Raw genomic sequence first — 18995 nt, 5'->3', positions numbered from 1 at the left:
TGATTTGTTATTTTTAGACAGAGAGGATTGTTGAGTATCTTTCAAGGTAAAATTACGACACTTGCACAGAACAAAAAATAAAACAGAGACAGATATGGTGACTGGGAAAACTAATGTGAAAATAAGTATTGCCAAATTAACTGGATGTGATGACATTAAATTGACTAGATGTAACATCATTACTTTTTAAAAGGAAAACTTTTTCCAAAGAATTATCATCATGGCATATAGTTATCAGTAAAAATAGAAGTGAAGAGAGACATAAAACAAGTAAAATAAATCCTTTTAACATTAATAACTAACTGAAAAAAATGGAAGATAAAAGTACTTTCCAAATATTTAACTTAAATTTTGTTAAGATTACCAAAACCTAGGATATAAAAAGAAGTAAATAAAGAACAATTACTGCATTGTGAAGAAAGACACACATCAGACATATTTAAGATGACAAGCACTTCATAATCAATACTTTGAGACAATTCAAATACCCTTGAATTTAGATGGAAGACTTTTCATTTGTTGACAGGTAATTCAACTAAAAATAGTCATTAAGAATACCTGAATCCATCGCTGTCATTTGAAGCGTAGAAAATAGTCCTGCAATGAATACATTTCCTGTTAGATTTCAGAAAAGAATTTGTTTTTATTAATGTTGTCAGTTCCTACAGATAGTTTGACACTTGCTGAAAGTTTGTCTTGACACTTTTGAGCAACAGCTTGACATAAATTTAAAACTCAAGATTGTAAAGTGTTTGTGCACAAGAATGAATGTGCTGCATGCATGTACATCAGCAAGGTTTTAATATATGTCAGATGTAATAAATATCAAGAAAAATGAGATTCTGATATATATATATATAAAAAAGACATTAGAAGAAATAATTTACAATCAAATGGTAAACAGTGTTTTATAATTTAGATGAAACATAAATGTAAATAGTAAGGTCTAAAACAGGTAGAATATGACAGGATGTAATCAATATTTTGATAAATATTTTCTCAAAAAAGAATGCATAATAATAATAATAATAATAATAATAATGATGATGATGATGATGATGAATGTTAGAAATTCTTAAAATCTCTAATTCTTCAATATTCAAATTCACATTCTCCTAGAAATTTAAGAATGAGAATATTTAAAATTTCTTTCTCTACTTTGGAAACAATTTTCATTTTCTTATAAATAATTTTGTCCAGAATTTGTTAGAAGGAGAATTCTATTTACTATATTGTTTTAATATATAGATGTATATATAGCTAAAGGGGGTGAAATTTGAGGAGATTTTATTACTCACTCAACCTACTACACATCAAGTAATTTACTCCTAAATTATTATCACCTTTAATATTAAGGTCACATGCAAGGCAACAAGATGGCAGAATTGTTAGCATGCTGGACAAAATGCTTAGCAGCGTTTTGTCCATCTTTACATTCTGAGTTCAAATTCAACTGAGATTGACTTTCATCCTTACAGAGTTGATAAAATAAGTAACAGATGATCGTTGGGATTGATGCAATCAATTTACCCCCTCTCCTGAAACTGCTGGCTTTGTGCCACATGTTAGTCACATGCTGGTCCAGAGATCTATTATTGAGAAATAAATAAGGTAGTACAAAACCCAGAACTATAAATTTCTATAATGGTACAATGACCAGAGTATAGAATTGAAAAGCAGCTTTGAGGGATATCATTCTGAATATGAACCCTACCATGTTGATTTATCACTGTTTCATCTGTTTTATTTACATATTTCATCATCATCATCATCATCATCATCATCGTTTAACGTCCATTTTCCATCTGGCATGGGTTGGACAGTTTGACTGGGGTCTGGAAAACCAGAAAGCTGCACTAGGCCCCAATCTGATCTGGCAGTGTTTCTACAGCTGGATATCCTTCCTAATGGCAACAACTCCAAGAGTGTAATAGGTGCTTTTAAGATGCCACTGGCACAGGGGCCAGAGGAGCTGGCATCGACCAGGATCAGATGGTGCTTTTTACGTGCCATGGGCACAGAAGCCAGTCAAAGCGGCACAGGCATCAACCACATTCAGATGGTGCTTTTATGTGCTACTGGCATGGGAGTCACAACTACAATTTCCATTTGATTTGATTTTGATATTGATGTTGATGTACTTAACTCAATAGGTCTCCTCAAGCATGGCATGTCACCCTACAATCTAAGGTACTCTTGAGCAGGCTGGTTATGCGGCACTGGTGTAGGTTACAGCTGTGAACACACTTTATTTGCTGATAATTTATCATTTCATCTATTTTATTTATTATCTTTTATTGTTGAACAAAACAACTCCAGTACTTATATTTTTAAAAGTCTGATGACTTTTGCTGAACTTTTAAGTTACAGGGATGTAAACAAACCAACACTGGTTGTCAAGCAGTGGTGGAAAGACAAATACAAACACACACACACACATCAGGTTTCCACACAGTTTCTGTCAAACAAGTTCATTTTCAAGGCATTGAGCATTCAGAAGTTATTGTCAAAGATTTTTGTTTTATCTTTTATATTTATTTTCTATGATAATAGGGTGGTAAGTTTTTTTTTTTTGCTTGTGTAACTGTTTTTCTATTTCCATTTTTGTCTGTGGCTGTATGTCCTAACTGTGAAGGTGCATAGCTTAGTGGTTAAGGTGTTGGATTCACAACCATAAGATTGTGGTTTTGATCCCTGGACCAGGCAATCTATTGCATACTTCATTTCATTTTGCTCCAGTCCACTCAGCTGGCAAAAAATTAGTTTAGCTTAGAGAGGGGTGGGCTCCACCAGGCTTTCTTGCCCTAGACGCTGCATGACTGCAGTGCCGTAACAATTCCTAAGAGGTTAAGAGACTTGCCAATTGTCAATGTATGTCCTAACTACAACTAGCCCCATCCACCTATGTAATGAGAGTGGACCCTCTTCTTTCCAAGCCAGCAAGTCAAATAAAAAAAATATAAAACCTTTAGTCAGACAAACTAGAGAAAAAGCTGCCCTGAAGCATGGCAGGCTGACCATTGGTAAAATTTGAAATCTTTTATGAAATCTTATTACATTTAGATTGAGAAAATGATACAGAGAACTACTCTATACAATGTCATCTACCATGCAATATCATGCTACTCCCTGTGACAGTTGTTTCAACTGGAGTATCCTGTAATACAAAAGTAACTGGGTTAAAGCACTGGAACTACATACAAAGAGCCAAGTGAATTAAGCTGAAAAACTGTTGGGATGTCTAATGAGTGAACAGCTATAATGGGATGTATGTAAACTAATGATGGATTTTCAGGAAAGAAATTAGTACTGATCTGAAAATAATCCCTGGTCTTATGAAGGTATTAGTAAGAAGTTTTGGTATTCAGCTGCATGTTAATAATCACAGGTGTTATAAGTGAAAATTGGCTTTTTGCAATTCATGAATAACAACAGGCACAGGTGTGGTTGTGTGATAAGAAATTCGCTTCCCAACCATATAGCTCCAGGTTCAGTCCCACTATGTGGCACCTTGGGCAAGTGTCTTCTACTATAGCCTCAGCTGACCAAAACCTTGTGAGTGGATTTGGTAGATGGTAACTGAAAAAAGCCTGGCGTATGTATATATGTGTGTGTGTGTGTGTGTATGCCTTTGTGTCTGTGTTTGTCCCCACCATCAACATTTGACAACTGGTGTTGGTGTGTTTACATTCCTGTAACTTAGCAGTTCAGAAAAAGAAACTGATAGAATAAGTACTAAGCTTAGAAACTTAAGTCCTGGGTTCAATTTGTTCAGCTAAAACCCTTCAAGGTGGTGCTCCAGCATGGTCATAGTCAAATGACTGAAGCAAGTAAAAGAATAAAAGAAAACAATATACATCTAACAATTTTTTTTACTTTATTTCATGAAAATTCTTGCACAAAAAAGATAAAAAATGATTGTGGAAATCATGAGGAAGGTTCAGATTCTGCTGAGTCTTTGCTGGCATTCTTTTCTGCTTCTTCTTGCTCCTTTTTCCGTCGGGATGCAGCTGATATCACAGATCTTGGATGTATTGGTAAAAAACCACTCAAGCCTAAGAGGAAATAAAATGCCAAAGTAAAGATTACTTGGTATAATAATTTTCAAAAAACTGAAAGGAAAAACATTTTGCATTATAACTATGTTTGAGAAAGCAAGTTTTTTACTGCTCTAAGTCCTTATTACAAAAGTCTTTTTTATAGTCTACAGTTGTTTTAGGCACATAATGATATACGATATAGTCTCAAAGTCTGATTTTTAACTCTTCCTTAAGCATATGTTGAATCCCATAGATAACACCAGTAGAAGTCAATTAAGTGGCATATATTCAGCCTTATACATCAGTTAATTTTTTCCAAATTTAACTTCTTGTTTCAACAGTTATTTGAGCAATTTCACACATTTATCACTACATTTAGCTAAGAATGGCTAGAATTGTTGACAGAAAACCTTTAAACCTGATTTCAAAAGGAAATTTTAAATCCTATCATTTTACATGTGACAAAAAAAAAAACATAAGGCAAAATAGTATCATTATATTTTGTTTGGGGTTTTTTTCTAACTGGTTCAACTAGGTCAAATTAACGGCAAAATACATGATTAATATAAATGAACATTAGAAGATATATTCATAGAATTGCATCATAGTCCTCAGCAAAATTATGCATAAAATTACAAAGAGTAAATTTCATACAACATTTATCATAGAAATTTGTAAAATGCCATCAAGATATCTCTTTGTAAATTTCTCTCAAACACAACTTAATAACTTTTGAATGCTTTGAGATTGAAAATATTATAAACTGGGTTATTTTAAATTAATTTGGGAATTAAACTATTCCTTTTTAAAGAAATCTTTTTCGATCACCAGTATTAAGATTAGAAGCAAAGCTGTCATCTGATATCATTTAAGAAAATCAATATCCTAACAGTAATAACTACTTTTAAACATCACTTAAAAGGAGGCAATATTGTTAGTATGAATGGGTGGAAGTTGTGAACCAATCACTGTTATAGTTTCATATCAACAGATACAGTAGAATCACTGTGTCTGTTGGTGACTGTTGGGCTTTAAATATAATGCGCCATAATGGTAATTGGTGGAATAACATTATATCGTTTACAGTTTAACTTCGTTGTAGCTAAAAACTGCAAAATGCTGAAGCAGGAGAACATCCTGTTCAAAAGAATTGATTTTTACATGGTTCTTTTTAAATAATTAAATGGGCAAAGATTTAAAATGATGAAATAAGTTTTAATAATTTGTTCCAGTGAAATAAGTTGTGGATGTCTACCAGGAAACTAACACTGTCTCTTGCCTCTCCGACTGACTAGCAATCTGAAATAAAGCACATACTGATATTGACAAAGGAGTTAGTTATGGGATTATTATTATTATTATTATTACTATTATTGTTATTTTATTGGTTATATTTCCACAAAACTGGTATTTAGTCTTCTAAAATTTACTCAACTAGTTTACAAAAGAAATAAAAAATAAATAAGTTCAATTTCAGGGATATTTTTGAAAATAATTGTCTCTAACTAGTCATGAAATTCTATTGATTCTCTTTGTTTTCTTACCCAAGGTGCACAAACAGAGAAGCAACAAATTAAACACACAGAAACACTTTTACATTGTGTGTTTGTTGAAAGTGGACATTGTTTTGTCAGGTAGGGGGCATTTTCATAGTCTGTAATAGAATGAGTAATAGAATAAAGTGTACATAGCTGTTGGTGTACTTCAGACTGGTGATGGTAGTGGTGGTGGCGATGGTGGTGATGATGGTGGTGGTGGTGATATCATTTATATTATTGGTTGTTTTGCTTGAGATATTTACTGGAGATGTTATAGTGGTGATCCTAGTACAACACTAGCAACAGTTAATGATTGATGGGGTTGATAATGACGATGACGACAATGACAATGATGTTGCTGATGATAGCATTATTAGTTGTGGTGCCACTGACATGGCAAGGAGTAATTTTGTGGTTGCTTGTGGTTGTTTTTTTTTTATTGGTGCTGCTGCTATTGGTGCTGCAGTTATTGCTGTTGTTGTTGCTGCTGCTGCTGATGATGATGATGATGATGATGATGACAACGATGACTATGATGATGCCAGGACTTATCATTGATGACTAATCTTTTGGATCCTTAGTTATTAATCTCTGAGTGTTTCAGTATAAATAACCCCACCAAACCACCGCCACCTCACCCCAACTTGTTTGGAATAGAATGAAAAGCTTGAATACTTTGACTTTTCAAAAACCTGGCCTGGAAATATTGATACACACTCAGTGCTTATTGTTTTAGTTTATCTAGAATACCAATCAGCTGCAGGAGTGAATTGAAATTTTTTTTCACATGTTTGTTGATAACACAAAAGCTATTGATATATTGCTGCAAACCAAATGAGATGCTAATTTTCATTATTTTCTCTGTAAAATTCTCTTTTAATAAAATACTTTCGTTCTGTTTAAGATATCAGTAACTCACTCCAAGTGCAACAAATCTTCTGAATGACAGGCTAACAAGGACGGGGAGGTTGCTATGTAGTAGCTCAACAGGCTAGAAATAAGAGCCAACTTTCCTCAAAGGAGGCTGGACAATGCAGTATTGGATTTAGAAAAAGAGATTATGGTCACAGATGGAATACTGCTAATTATATTTTTGTTCGATCAAGAATGACCAAGGAAAGACAACAATAATCTTGGTGGATGATATGGATGTATATATTACTGATAGAAGTATGATATTGAAGTTATTATTCATTGGCCAAACTTTCAAATAGAAATTATTTCTTTGAACAGAACAACTGGGAAATACCATTCAGTTATTGTTTAGCTTGAGGTTAGCCCATTTTACAAGCCTTTGATCAGAGGTGCTACAATCTCATCTTTGTTTTCAGGTATAGCATATCTAAAACTATATCATCTTATGTGTCCTTTTATTTAAGCCAATAGTGCATCATTTCACTGTTTCCCCTCTACCAAAGTGCTCCCAAGGGATTGTTGGCCCATAGCTAAAATAGAAAACACTTATTTGAAGTACTGCACAGTGAGACTGAACCAGAAACCATGTGGCTGCCAAGCAAGAGTCTTAACCACACAACCACATTTTTTTTCAAAATTTTATAAGATGATATATTTTATAATGTAAAGAATTTTAGAATGGATCATGTTTCTAAATAAAAATAAAAATAATATAAATTTTATTAATATCATGTCAACTGCTGGTAACAACTGACATTCTTGAAGAAATACTTTGATTGTTCATCTAAACTTTTGATGTTTAGCTTATTTTCTGTCTTTGTTTTTTTTTATGTTAAATCTACTTGATTGAGATATTTTACATCTCGGTTACAATGCTTTTACAATGTCCTCATGTTGCATTAGAAAACCAACAGAAACTTTTCTCCAGTGAATAACAATAAAAGATAAAGATCCTTACCAAGTCATATATACTTATAAGGCCAGTTTCTCACTTTCCATGGCAAATAACATTTTTCCTGCTAGACAGAATGCCAGTCCAATCACTGGAAATACTCGTTTTTGTCAGCTGAGTGAACTGGAACAACATGAAATGAAGTGTTTTGCTCAAGAACACAAAGCATTGTCCAGTCCAGAAACTGAAATCACAATCTTATGATCATGACTCCAACACCCTAACCACTAAGCCACATACCTCCACTTTCTCCTATGAAAGTTAAAGGTAATTAACCAAAGGCCTTAACAGATGTAATTCCAGGAAAATACTACAAACAATGCTAAAGAACAAGCTTTCAGTAATGCAAAATATTTATTTTGTTTCTGCCTTCAATTTAACTTTCAACTTGATATGACCTCTCTTAAACAATCTCACATTCATAATATATTTAAGAATTGCTTCCCAAAGACTACACTTTCTCTTCTGAGCTCAAAAATACTTCAGTGCCAAACAATTGCTGACTTCCCGCTTAGTTCAAATGAGATCAATGATAGAATACTGACCCCACATCTGGCACAGTACTGTTACTGCCATGCAAAAACATCCCTAGACTGCATTGTAGTGAAAACCATCTCAATGATTGGGAAGGAGTCACTACCTAACATACATTAATCTCTGGCTTACAAAAATTTGCTGTCTCCTTACTCTACATCTCTTATAACCCCTTCAATGACCTCCACTCTTCAGAGCTATCTCATTGTATATCATCTTCACTGAAGCTCACCTGAAATATCTGTCTCTTCTAACCCATTATGTGTCTAACCTCTACACCCAATTATTCCTGCCTATAATGTCAACCCTTTGTAATACCTTTCCAACATTTATTGACTGGCAGACATTCAAACTGAATATCAAGCGCATCAATCTCACATATTTCACACAACTTACAAAGATCATATGCACAGTTCCCTCTCAACTAACACCATAATATATACGTGAATGGATGCTGTTGGTGCAAGGAAAGTAAATATTTACTTAAATTTTACTAGAATATAATTTATACATATATATTTTCATATTCAATATCCTTTGATGATCTTAAAAAATTCTGCTATTATAAATCCATTTATAGTATTTAGAGGCTTAGAACTAACACTGGCTTTAAAATGTCAAAATATCTTGTCTGAAAACGTAACAAGATGAAGCAGTATTTAAGATGTAACTTGAGATTGAACTTGTTTCCATTTCTTTAATATTTAATGATTTGCTACATACACAACAGTGTGCTGAAACCAAAATTCGTTGCTCTGATCAGTTTTTTGCCAGGAAAAAAAAGAGGAAATATATATATATATATATATATATATATATATATCATTGTAGAAAAATATGCATATACATTAGATATATGTTTAATTAACTGTACTTCCTGGTGGGTTGAAAAACAAAGAATAACTGGAAAGTAGCTGAAGTGGGAGAGGAGAAGATGATAAAACAGATCAGAAAGTATAGTGGTCAACAGAAACAATCAATGCAGCAGGTTATTGAAGCAGACAGCATGCCAGTAGCTATTACTCTACATTATTTGTTCTTGCCCCTCCCACTTAACTGCCTTCTCCTCTCAGATCAGGTTTACATTAAGCTGAGCTAGTCAATGAAACAGGTCATGTCAAAAAGCTGCTTTGCCATATGCATGCCAATAATAAGCAACAGAAATTAAAACCTACAATATTTTTAATTTTTGATCAACAATGGTAACAATGATGGTGAAAAAGGAAAATTAAACAAGACCTTATTGATCCAATATTCCTGACAAATTTTCAATCCACCATATTAAGGTCTATTTTTCTCTCTTCTGGGAATTGCTTTTCTCTGGAATTCACTTCCTGCTCTTTAATGCCTTCAATTAATATTTCAAATGATTGAGCCAACAAGTCAGATGCTACACAAGTCATTGAAATTGCTGTTTAGAAACTAAAATCTTTTGTCAAACAATTTTTTTCAAATACTGGCAATCATATATCTAGTCCTAATTGAGCACATTTGAGATGTCTACAACAAGAGAGAAAATATTGCAAACTAGCATTCTTGAAGTAATAATTTAGAACTACAACCACCCAATTCTCACTATTTTTGTCCACTTTTATTCCTAACCCATATTATCAGGAAAGATCACATGTCTTTTCATTACGAGCATCTAGTCTTTCTGATTGAACTTACAATACACGTATTAAACAGTAATTCTTCCTTATGAAGTGAAATCCATTTGTAACTAAAACTTAAAGAAGAATTCTTCACATTTTCTCAACTATCATTATAAACTCTTGACTCTGTTTCCTCTGATCTTTTCATCTACCTTGCTAATTTTCAAAACTTGGTCATGAACATAATCTTCAACATTAAGTGATAACATCTAAAACCAGATTCAATAAAGCCTTAATCAAACAGCTTTCAGAACAGATTTTATGAGAGCCATGAATTCACTATCCTACCAACTTGACTACTGTCCTTTCCTAATTGTAGGTAGTAATTAGATGGGTGATGTATTATCAAAATATAGAACAGATTAGAAACAAATAGGTTACTAGGTGGAGTGCATTGATCTAGGATTGAAATCTTATACATAAAGTATAAGTGGCATTACCAAAGACAGAAACTGTTGTCTTGTAAGTATGTCTCATATCACTGCACACCACTATTGGGGCAGAGATTGCTGTCTGCAAATGTGAGCCCCATGAGTCAGAGGGGATGTTTCAGCACATCTCCCTCACTATCCTTTGAGGCAATGCCTTTTCCATTTTGTCTGCTGGTGCCATGAGAAATGTCATTCAATGACTTTAATAAATAAAATCTTGCGATAGGTTTCTCTATCGAACAGTAAATTAATAGGAATGTTACATTTATTGCTTTATAAGCATTTTTCTAATTGGTCTTTATTTCTAATATATTGACTTAGTCTACTATTGTATTCAATGGCTAGAATCAAACCAATAAGGAAGCCTATACATGATTACCTGACCTGCAAGAAATTACAGCCAAATCACAATCTACTGTATTAAAAAAAATAAAGATACATGGATTACATAATTCTAGATATACTGAAAAAAGATGGAATGGTCATGGCTTGAACGGATTTGATCATAGGCCTCTTGGATTATGAGAAAAATAACTTAATTTATCTTGAAAACCAAAATACTTTTTGATTTTAAATTTCAATCTACTCTCTGCACAACTGAACAGTGAAAGATAAGCCAAGAGGAAAGTGGTGAATGGAATATTTCACAATAATGTAACTAAAAGATGCAAAGAAAATACCAACAGTCCCAGCAGTCACCAACAAACAATATATGTAAACATCATCTGAACTAGCTAAGCCATATGCGGAGACTGCCTCCAACTAGTTAGCCAAGTCCTTTACTAGATCTAGACAGTGTGTCCCAAAACTAATTAGTATCAGATATTAGAAAACAACTACTAGTTGTTGTTGTTGCTTCTGGTGGCGGCGGCAGTGGTAAATAGGCTACATCAGAACCATTAATAATGAAATGCATTGATTATCTTTATGTCATATGGAGCAAAAGGATCTAATCTAGTCTGGCACTCGTTATGCACTCTATCTCACCAAAGTTGTGGCACCCAAGTCTGTCATATTGAAAAGTATTTTATTAAAAAATTTATCAGTTTCTTGTCAATCTGTGTTAATAAATATAAATTTACACACCTAAGATATATATATCACAGTTCAAATTTTCTTCTCCGTAATCTATTTTAACATATATTTGCTTCAGCTCCAATCAATATCTGTAAAGTATGTTTACATTTATTAAATTTAATATCAATAACTGGATGCAGCTTTTATGAATGAATATCCCTCGATTCATCCTAACTCAAAGGTCCATATATTTCTTCTAAAAGCATGCATACAAAGTCATATGCATAACCTTCTGCTCAGCCTTATAAAATACATTTTTAATATCATTCTGGAATTTTCTTTAGAAAGTGGAATTTTTTTTCAACTTGCTTTCTTTCTCACTGAGTGACATATTTGGTCAATCAACTTATTTTGTGAATTGCTACATTAAAGATTAATACAATGATATGTACTAGTAGTATTAATTTTAATATGCAACACACACACACGTGTGTGTGCATATATATATATATATATATATATATATATATATATATATATATATATATATATATATATATACATATATATATGTATGTATATATATATACTGTAAATATGATAAATTTTCAAGCAGTAGCAGTGAGACAGAGACGTACTACCAGACAAGATTTCCTGCTGGCAGCAACAAAGGTATCAAAATGGCAATAAGATTATCAGAGAGGACAAAAAAATGGGCTGTGATGCAATAAGAGAAAAACGTATTGGGATCAAACTAAGAAAGTTTAATAACAACATAATAATATTATAGGGCACAAGCTCACACTCAAGTCTTTCCCTTGAACCCAGGTCTGAACACAATGTGTGCATGTGTGTGTGTGTGTGTGTGTGTGTGTGAGAGAGAGAGAGAGAGAAGCAAATGCTTTATTTATAAACTCTGAAGAGATGTAAAGTTGACCCCTAATATATGTATGTATATATCATCATCATCATATCATTATCATTTAAAGTCTAATTTTCATGCCGCCATGGATTGGCTGGTGTGGCAGGAATCGATGATCTAGAGGGAAGCACCAAGCTCCAATGTCTGTTTTGACATGGTTTTTATGGTTGGATGCCCATCCGAATGCCAATCACTTTACAGAATGTACTAGGTGCTGTTTACATGGCACCAGCACTAGTGAGGTCACCAATTAACTTGCAAAAGAAAACCCTCAGTTGAGGGTTGTAACATTGATGGATGCTGATTTATTCTAGATATAGAAAGGTTAAAGTATGACAGAAGGACAGAAGCAGGTGTCTTGCAGTACAGGAGATACATGGCTACCCCAGATGGGAAAGAAGAGATGGGGAAAAGGTGTCAGGACATACACTCAAGTTACAGGAAGGTGAACATAAGGGCGTGGTTCAGAAGGTTTGACAGGGTGAGTGCGTATGTAAGTTTGTGAGAGTGTGAAAGGAGAGTGGTAGATGAATAGGGATGGGAACAGAGGTGAATGGTGAATACAAGTGGAGTGTAGTCAAGAGCAAATATCAGTTTGGAGGAAGGAAGATGGAGGAATATGAATGGGTCATACACACCACACACACACACACACACACACACACACACACACACACACACACACACACACACACACACACAACATTGTGAGATATGGTCCTATTAAATGCAGACAGCTCTGAGTTCCATGTTTTCTGAAGTCTGCTGGAGTATTCTGTTTTGGTTTTACCCACAGCACCAACATATGTAACATTTTCATCAATTCCAAAATACTTATAGTATTCTCATCATTCTTCACTAAAGATAGGGAAGATAGACAGCTCATTGATATGTATGTTCTCTGTCAAGTTGACTATTTTTCCTCTGTTGACTATCATTTATCTTTTATCTGTTTCTGTCATTAGACTATGGCCATGTTGGGGCACTGCTTTGAAGAACTTTTAGCTGGATGAATCGACCCTTGTACTTAATCTTTTTTAAGCCAGATACTTATTCTATCAGCCCCTTTTTGCCAAACCACTAAGTTATGGGGAAGTAAAAACACCAATACCAATTGTCAAGCAGTGGTGAGGGACAATACAGACACAAAGACACAAACATATAGATACGTATACAACAGGTTTCTTTCAGTTTCTGCCTACCAAATCCATTCACAAGGCTCTGGTCAACTCAAGGTAATTGTAGAAGATACTTGTCTGGGACTGAACCCAGAACCATGTGATTGGAAGCAAGTTTCTTACCACACAGCTGAGCATTTATCTTACCCAAACCCCCATTCCTATCTCTATGTGAGAATGTTGTGACAAAATCTAAATGGTCTCTTGACTTTGTTCATGTTACCAAAATATAACATTGGGTCATCAACAAAAACTGTGTGGGTGATATTAGTTTTATTCATATATGCATATCCCAACATCTAGCCTTGGCATTTCATCAACAAGGCTGACAAAGGGTTCACTGCCAGTACAAACAACATTACAGATAAACTATCACCCTGGAATAAATATCTCTATTGATAACCTAATTCTGTTTGTGACTATAAGACTATAGGTGCGCACATATGTAAGTATCAGTGTTGTCTCTCTTGAAATAATGTCATCATTTCTCAACAAACATCTTGCAAATGTGCACACAAATTCAAAACTTATTCTGGGTTAATGCATAAAGAAAAAATCCCCTGAAGAAAAACAAAGAAGATTCAAGAAAGAAGATGGTGAAGTAATGATAATTGTAATGGAGTGGTAAGCTCTCCCTACGTCTTTGTTTCACATTAGTTTCTTTGCTTTCTCCATCTTTCTCTCTCTCTCTCTCTCTCTCTCTCTCTCTCTCTCTTTCACACACACATACACACTTTCTCACTAAATTTTCTGAGATGATAATGTAATTGGAGTAGAGTAGTTATTAAAATTCTTCATTTAAAAATCATGTCTTGAAAAGTTAGTACACGGTTCCAAATACCATGAAAGGTAGAACAAAAATTATTTTATAATTGTTTCACATTGAAATTTGTCTATATTTATAAAATATTCAAATATTAAGCTGAATAGTATATATATATATATATATATATATATATATATACTGTTGTGTCTGGGGAGAGTCATTCTTGTTTGGTGCCTTATAATTTAACATACTCACCAGTAAAATTTCCACTTATATCTTTATTATTTTTTAAAAGTTTTTTCTAAAATTTTCGTTGCATCTTGCAACCTTTTCAATAGTTTTGACTCTTAAAACTATTGAAAAGGTTGCAAGACGCAACGAAAATTTTAGAAAAATAAAAAATAAATAAAATGAAATAAATGGAAATTTTACCAATGAGTGTGTTAAATTATAAGGCATCAAAAGAGAATGACTCTCCCCAGACACAACAGAATATGCTTCAACATACAAACTCACATAAAGAATCTTGCAAACCAAATCCAAAGACTATATATATATCTGTAAATGTAATATGTGACAATTATTCGGTAGCCATGATAAAACTCTGAGTTTTGGATGCCAAGGTGGAAATCCACACCGCCATCTCTTCAGTTATCTGGCCATCGGAAAAATGCTATGAAAAATGACCATTATACAAAGGAAAATTACTGTGTGATTGACCGTTATTAAGACAAAAGAGCTATTCGAATGACCACTAAGTAAGGGGAGGAAGTAAAGTAAGGGGATAAAAGGTTCATAGTATTCGCGTAAGCGCGTTTGTTCATATCTACACATGAGCGCCTGCACACCCACGTGCATGCATCTAAAGGTATATATTCATCCACACTCACTTGAAAAACATACACATCCTCACTTTCATCCTTCGCCAAATGTATATGCATATACATACAACCCCCCCCCCCACACACACACACGTGTACCATAAAGGTTCATACACACGTCTATATATGCACAAGTTCAAGAAAAAACAGGGTTAAGGGTAACAATACAGAAATAAGGCATAAGGGAGTATACAAAGAGTAAACCACATCTATATACGCACATACCCTTATGCACGCACACACGCCTATACATGCACATACCCGCACACGTCTATATATGCACACACACACACACACACACGCATGCACAAAAAGGATTATATATACGTCTAACACAAGAAAAAACAGGACTAAGGGCAAAAACAGGAAAATGTGTAAAAACACTGAGTAAAATACATCTATATACGCACGTACTCGCATGCATGCACACATCTATATACACACATACCCGCATACATGCACCCATTCACACACGCTCACAAAAGATTCCACATACACATCTATATACACACAGAGAAAAAATATTGTCTTACCGTTTTTATCAATATATATATATATATATTATATTAATAATGTATATAATACATATATGTAACTATACACACAGACACACATATATATATAATTGAATACTTTGTGTTAGGTTCCCCCAGCCCCCACCATCCAAGCAGCACTTCTCTCATATATATATAAGGAAAATATGCTGACTTAGGAATAAACAATTATGAACTTCATTAGCTTACAGCTGTTTCAGCTATAAATTGCAGCGGACTCATAATTAAGTGCCTGAGTCATATTATGTATATATAGATAGACAGATACATTCTATTTCAAAAAATGGTTTTGTTACAGAAGGAAAATGACCTTAGTGAAAATATTAATCCAAGAAATCAACATGAATATTAAACATAATTTTATTTTGAGAAGGAAACACCAAAACATTTTTCTGAGTGCAACACACTATAAAAAGCCACCTTTTAGAGAGAATGTGGTCAGATATTTTAGAATAGTTCAAAGCCAAATGCTGCATGAAATTTAATGGTTGCGGTATGGAATCCAAATTGTCGATTAGCTATTGATTACAATTATGTTGATGTAGAACCAAGCGGCTTTTAAGAATTTCTTTGTCAAAGGTAAAGCAGAAGACCTACATTAAGTACTCAATGAAAAGATTAAAAACAATTTGTTGTTCAGTCAAACCAAGACCAAACCATGCACATACACGCACACATACACACACACACACACACACACAATGTGAACACTCACATACACACATAATCAGCACTAAACCAAATGTAAAATTATTATCTGAGAGACTAAGTCAACTATTATTAGTGGTGTATTATTCAAAATTGTGAAAAATTCTACCAATTAGTTGCTTCTGACTTTTGGTTACTGCTTAAATAGTGATATTAAGTGGCAGTGATGTACGGTAGTAGCTACATTGTTTAATGCTCACACTAAATCTAAAATCATCGGTTAAGTAATAGGTTTACAGGCTCTCGTGTTTCAATCAATCAATAAATATTCCCTTTCAGGTCAATGCTTTGAGTGGTTAATAATTATTTGCTATTCAGAGAGCAGAAAGGACAAGTTCATTACTAAATAGTCATGAAGTTAATATAAACTGTAACAAATGTAATGATAAAGCTTGGCAGCTTTCCTGCTTTTTGTTATTTCACAATTTGATGTGGATTATAGTCACTTACACATGATACATGATATTGGAAAGAAAAAAATGGACAATCAATAATATTTATTGATTACCTCTTGTAGATGATCTCTAGTGGACGAAAGTTAGTTATGCTTTTAATTATGATAAATTCTAAATACTGTTTAAATTAGTTTAATTATATTAATATATTAAACTATATTAAGACAGACATGAAGTGCTAGAAAGTCAAATTTAGACTTTTGAAGACAAATAGTGCATTTATAAGGTTAAGAACCAATGTCTGAGAATACTGAGGCATGAGTCTAAATACAAAACTCCAACCAGATCTATCAACTTGTAGCAAGACTCCTAATGAGTTTTTGAACTATTGCGCTCACATTCCCAACACAGGACCACAACCTACCATACTGCCATAAAAAGCATGTCCAATTATGAAGACATTGTATTACCATAAACAACATTAACACCTACACAAACATGGCTCAACCAACTAAATCAGCTGATGTGTGACCATGTGAGCTGAAATCTTCCCAACAAATAGTCTGAGTCAAACTTTCAAGAGAAACACCATCAGATTATAGAGTCACCCAGAAATCCACATGAAGGCATGTCACTCTGCTCCTTAAAATGGTTTCTCCCCTTCTAAGTTTCCTTACAGAACAACCTATGGTGCTAAACAGGACTGTGTCACTCAATACTATGATAGGTGTTCTAATTTTTTTTTTTTGCCTATATGGTCCTGAGATGCTACTCAACTTTATACCAGTCAGCTTGTTGATAAAACATTCTTATTCCTTCAACTTAATTTGTTTTCAGTAATTACAAATTCTGACTTGGTCAATAAAATAAGTATGAGTGGAACACTGGGGATCAATGTGATCAACTTATCCCCCTCTACCCTGAAATTGCTGGCCTTGTGCCAAAATTTGAAAGGAATAAGTATTTAGCAAACTAAGGCAGTGAGCTAGCAGAATCACTACTGCTCTGGATAAAATGTTTAGTGGCATCATGTCTGTCTTTATGTTCTGAGTTCAAATTCTGCTGTGGTCGACTTTACTTTTCATCCTTTCAAGGTCAATAAAATAAGAATCAGTTGTGTGCTGAAGTCAATGTAATCGATTTAGCCACTACAACCCCGAAATTACTGGCCTTGTGCCAAAATTTGAAATCAGTAATTATTTAGCAAACCCAGTAACCATACTAAAACCTCTTTATATTTACAGTGCTATTGTATGATGTAGTTGAGTTTTGGGATGTTTGCTATGGGCACACTAGGGCAACTGCTTCCATATCACCTCAGGACCAAGTATATAGGCAAGATCCCTGATAAAGCAGTCCTCATCCACTTTGTCCTATTTAGCACTCACACTACTATAGTCTATTAATTTAAAAGAAATATCGTTAGATTGAGAGAATTTCATGTATACTTCACTGATCTTGAAAGCAAATAAGAGGAAAAATACTAATCAGTTAATCTTCAATATCCACAAAGGACTGAATAATGACGACGATGATGATGATGATGACGGTGATGAGCTTGTTGTTGTTGTTGCTTTAAAGGGTGATAGATTGGCAGAATCTTCAATGTGTCAGACAAAAATGTCTTGCAATATTATTTATTTCAGTTCATTGCATTCTGAGTTCATATCTGGTCAAGGTCAAATTTGCCGTTCATACGTTTTGGAGTTACAAAAATTGTCAGCTCTCCATTGGAAGCTATGATGGAATTTCTCAATAACAGAATCAGGTGTTTACCGTGTGGATAGCACATTGGATGTAGAAGACATAGATGAATGGGTTGACATATCATCATCATCATCGTCGTCATCATCCTTTAATGTTCACTCTTCCATATTTGCATGGATCAAATGAAACTTGCTGATGCTCACTTACAGCTATCATGTGATGCACAAACACATGCATACATACTCACACATGCACACACACACACATGCATACATACATGCACACACATGTGCATACACACACACACACGACTGGTTTCTTTCAGTTTCAGTCAACTAAATCCAATCACAAAGCTTTGATCAGTCCAGGGCTATAGAAGACATTTGCAAATGGATCATGCAGTGGGACTGAACATGAGACCACATGACTGAGAAGCAAGTTTCTTAACCACACAACTATACCTGTGCCTACAACACAGCCACACCTGCACCTAGAAAATAATGAAATAATAATGGGGTTTTTTTTTTTCTTTCTTCAGGTAGATGATAGATTGGATGCATGGAAACTGAGTAGATACAGTGAACATGAGCAGAAATAGTCTAAGAGGACTTTTGGTATATGGAGGCATGTGGCTTAGTGGGTAGGGTGTTGGACTCATGATTGTAAGATCATGGTTTTGATTCTTGGATTGGGTGATACATTGCTTTCTTGTGCAAAACACTTCATCTCACTCAGCTGGCAAAAATAATCCTGCGATGGACCAGCATCCCATCCAGGTGGGGAATTTATATGCCATGGAAACTAA

The 18995-nt window shown here is 34.1% G+C and overlaps 1 protein-coding gene across 3 annotated transcripts in view; it reads right to left on the bottom strand.

Moving 5' to 3' along the window:
- Positions 1 to 3854: 3854 nt before the first annotated feature.
- Positions 3855 to 18995, bottom strand: part of LOC115232474 (probable 28S ribosomal protein S16, mitochondrial) — a 369401-nt gene continuing 354260 nt past the window's right edge. For all 3 annotated transcript variants that reach the window (XM_029802357.2, XM_036500357.1, XM_036500358.1), the window contains one exon: positions 3855 to 4055. In XM_029802357.2, coding sequence (XP_029658217.1) covers positions 3928 to 4055 — 128 coding nt within the window. In that variant the 3' untranslated portion in view covers positions 3855 to 3927. The remainder of the gene's footprint in view (positions 4056 to 18995) is intronic.

The sequence above is a fragment of the Octopus sinensis genome, linkage group LG2 (assembly GCF_006345805.1).
Source record: "Octopus sinensis linkage group LG2, ASM634580v1, whole genome shotgun sequence".
In the NCBI taxonomy this organism is placed as follows: domain Eukaryota; kingdom Metazoa; phylum Mollusca; class Cephalopoda; order Octopoda; family Octopodidae; genus Octopus; species Octopus sinensis.
The sequence above is the reverse complement of the archived record's forward strand: the minus strand, read 5'-3'. Positions and strand labels throughout refer to the sequence as shown.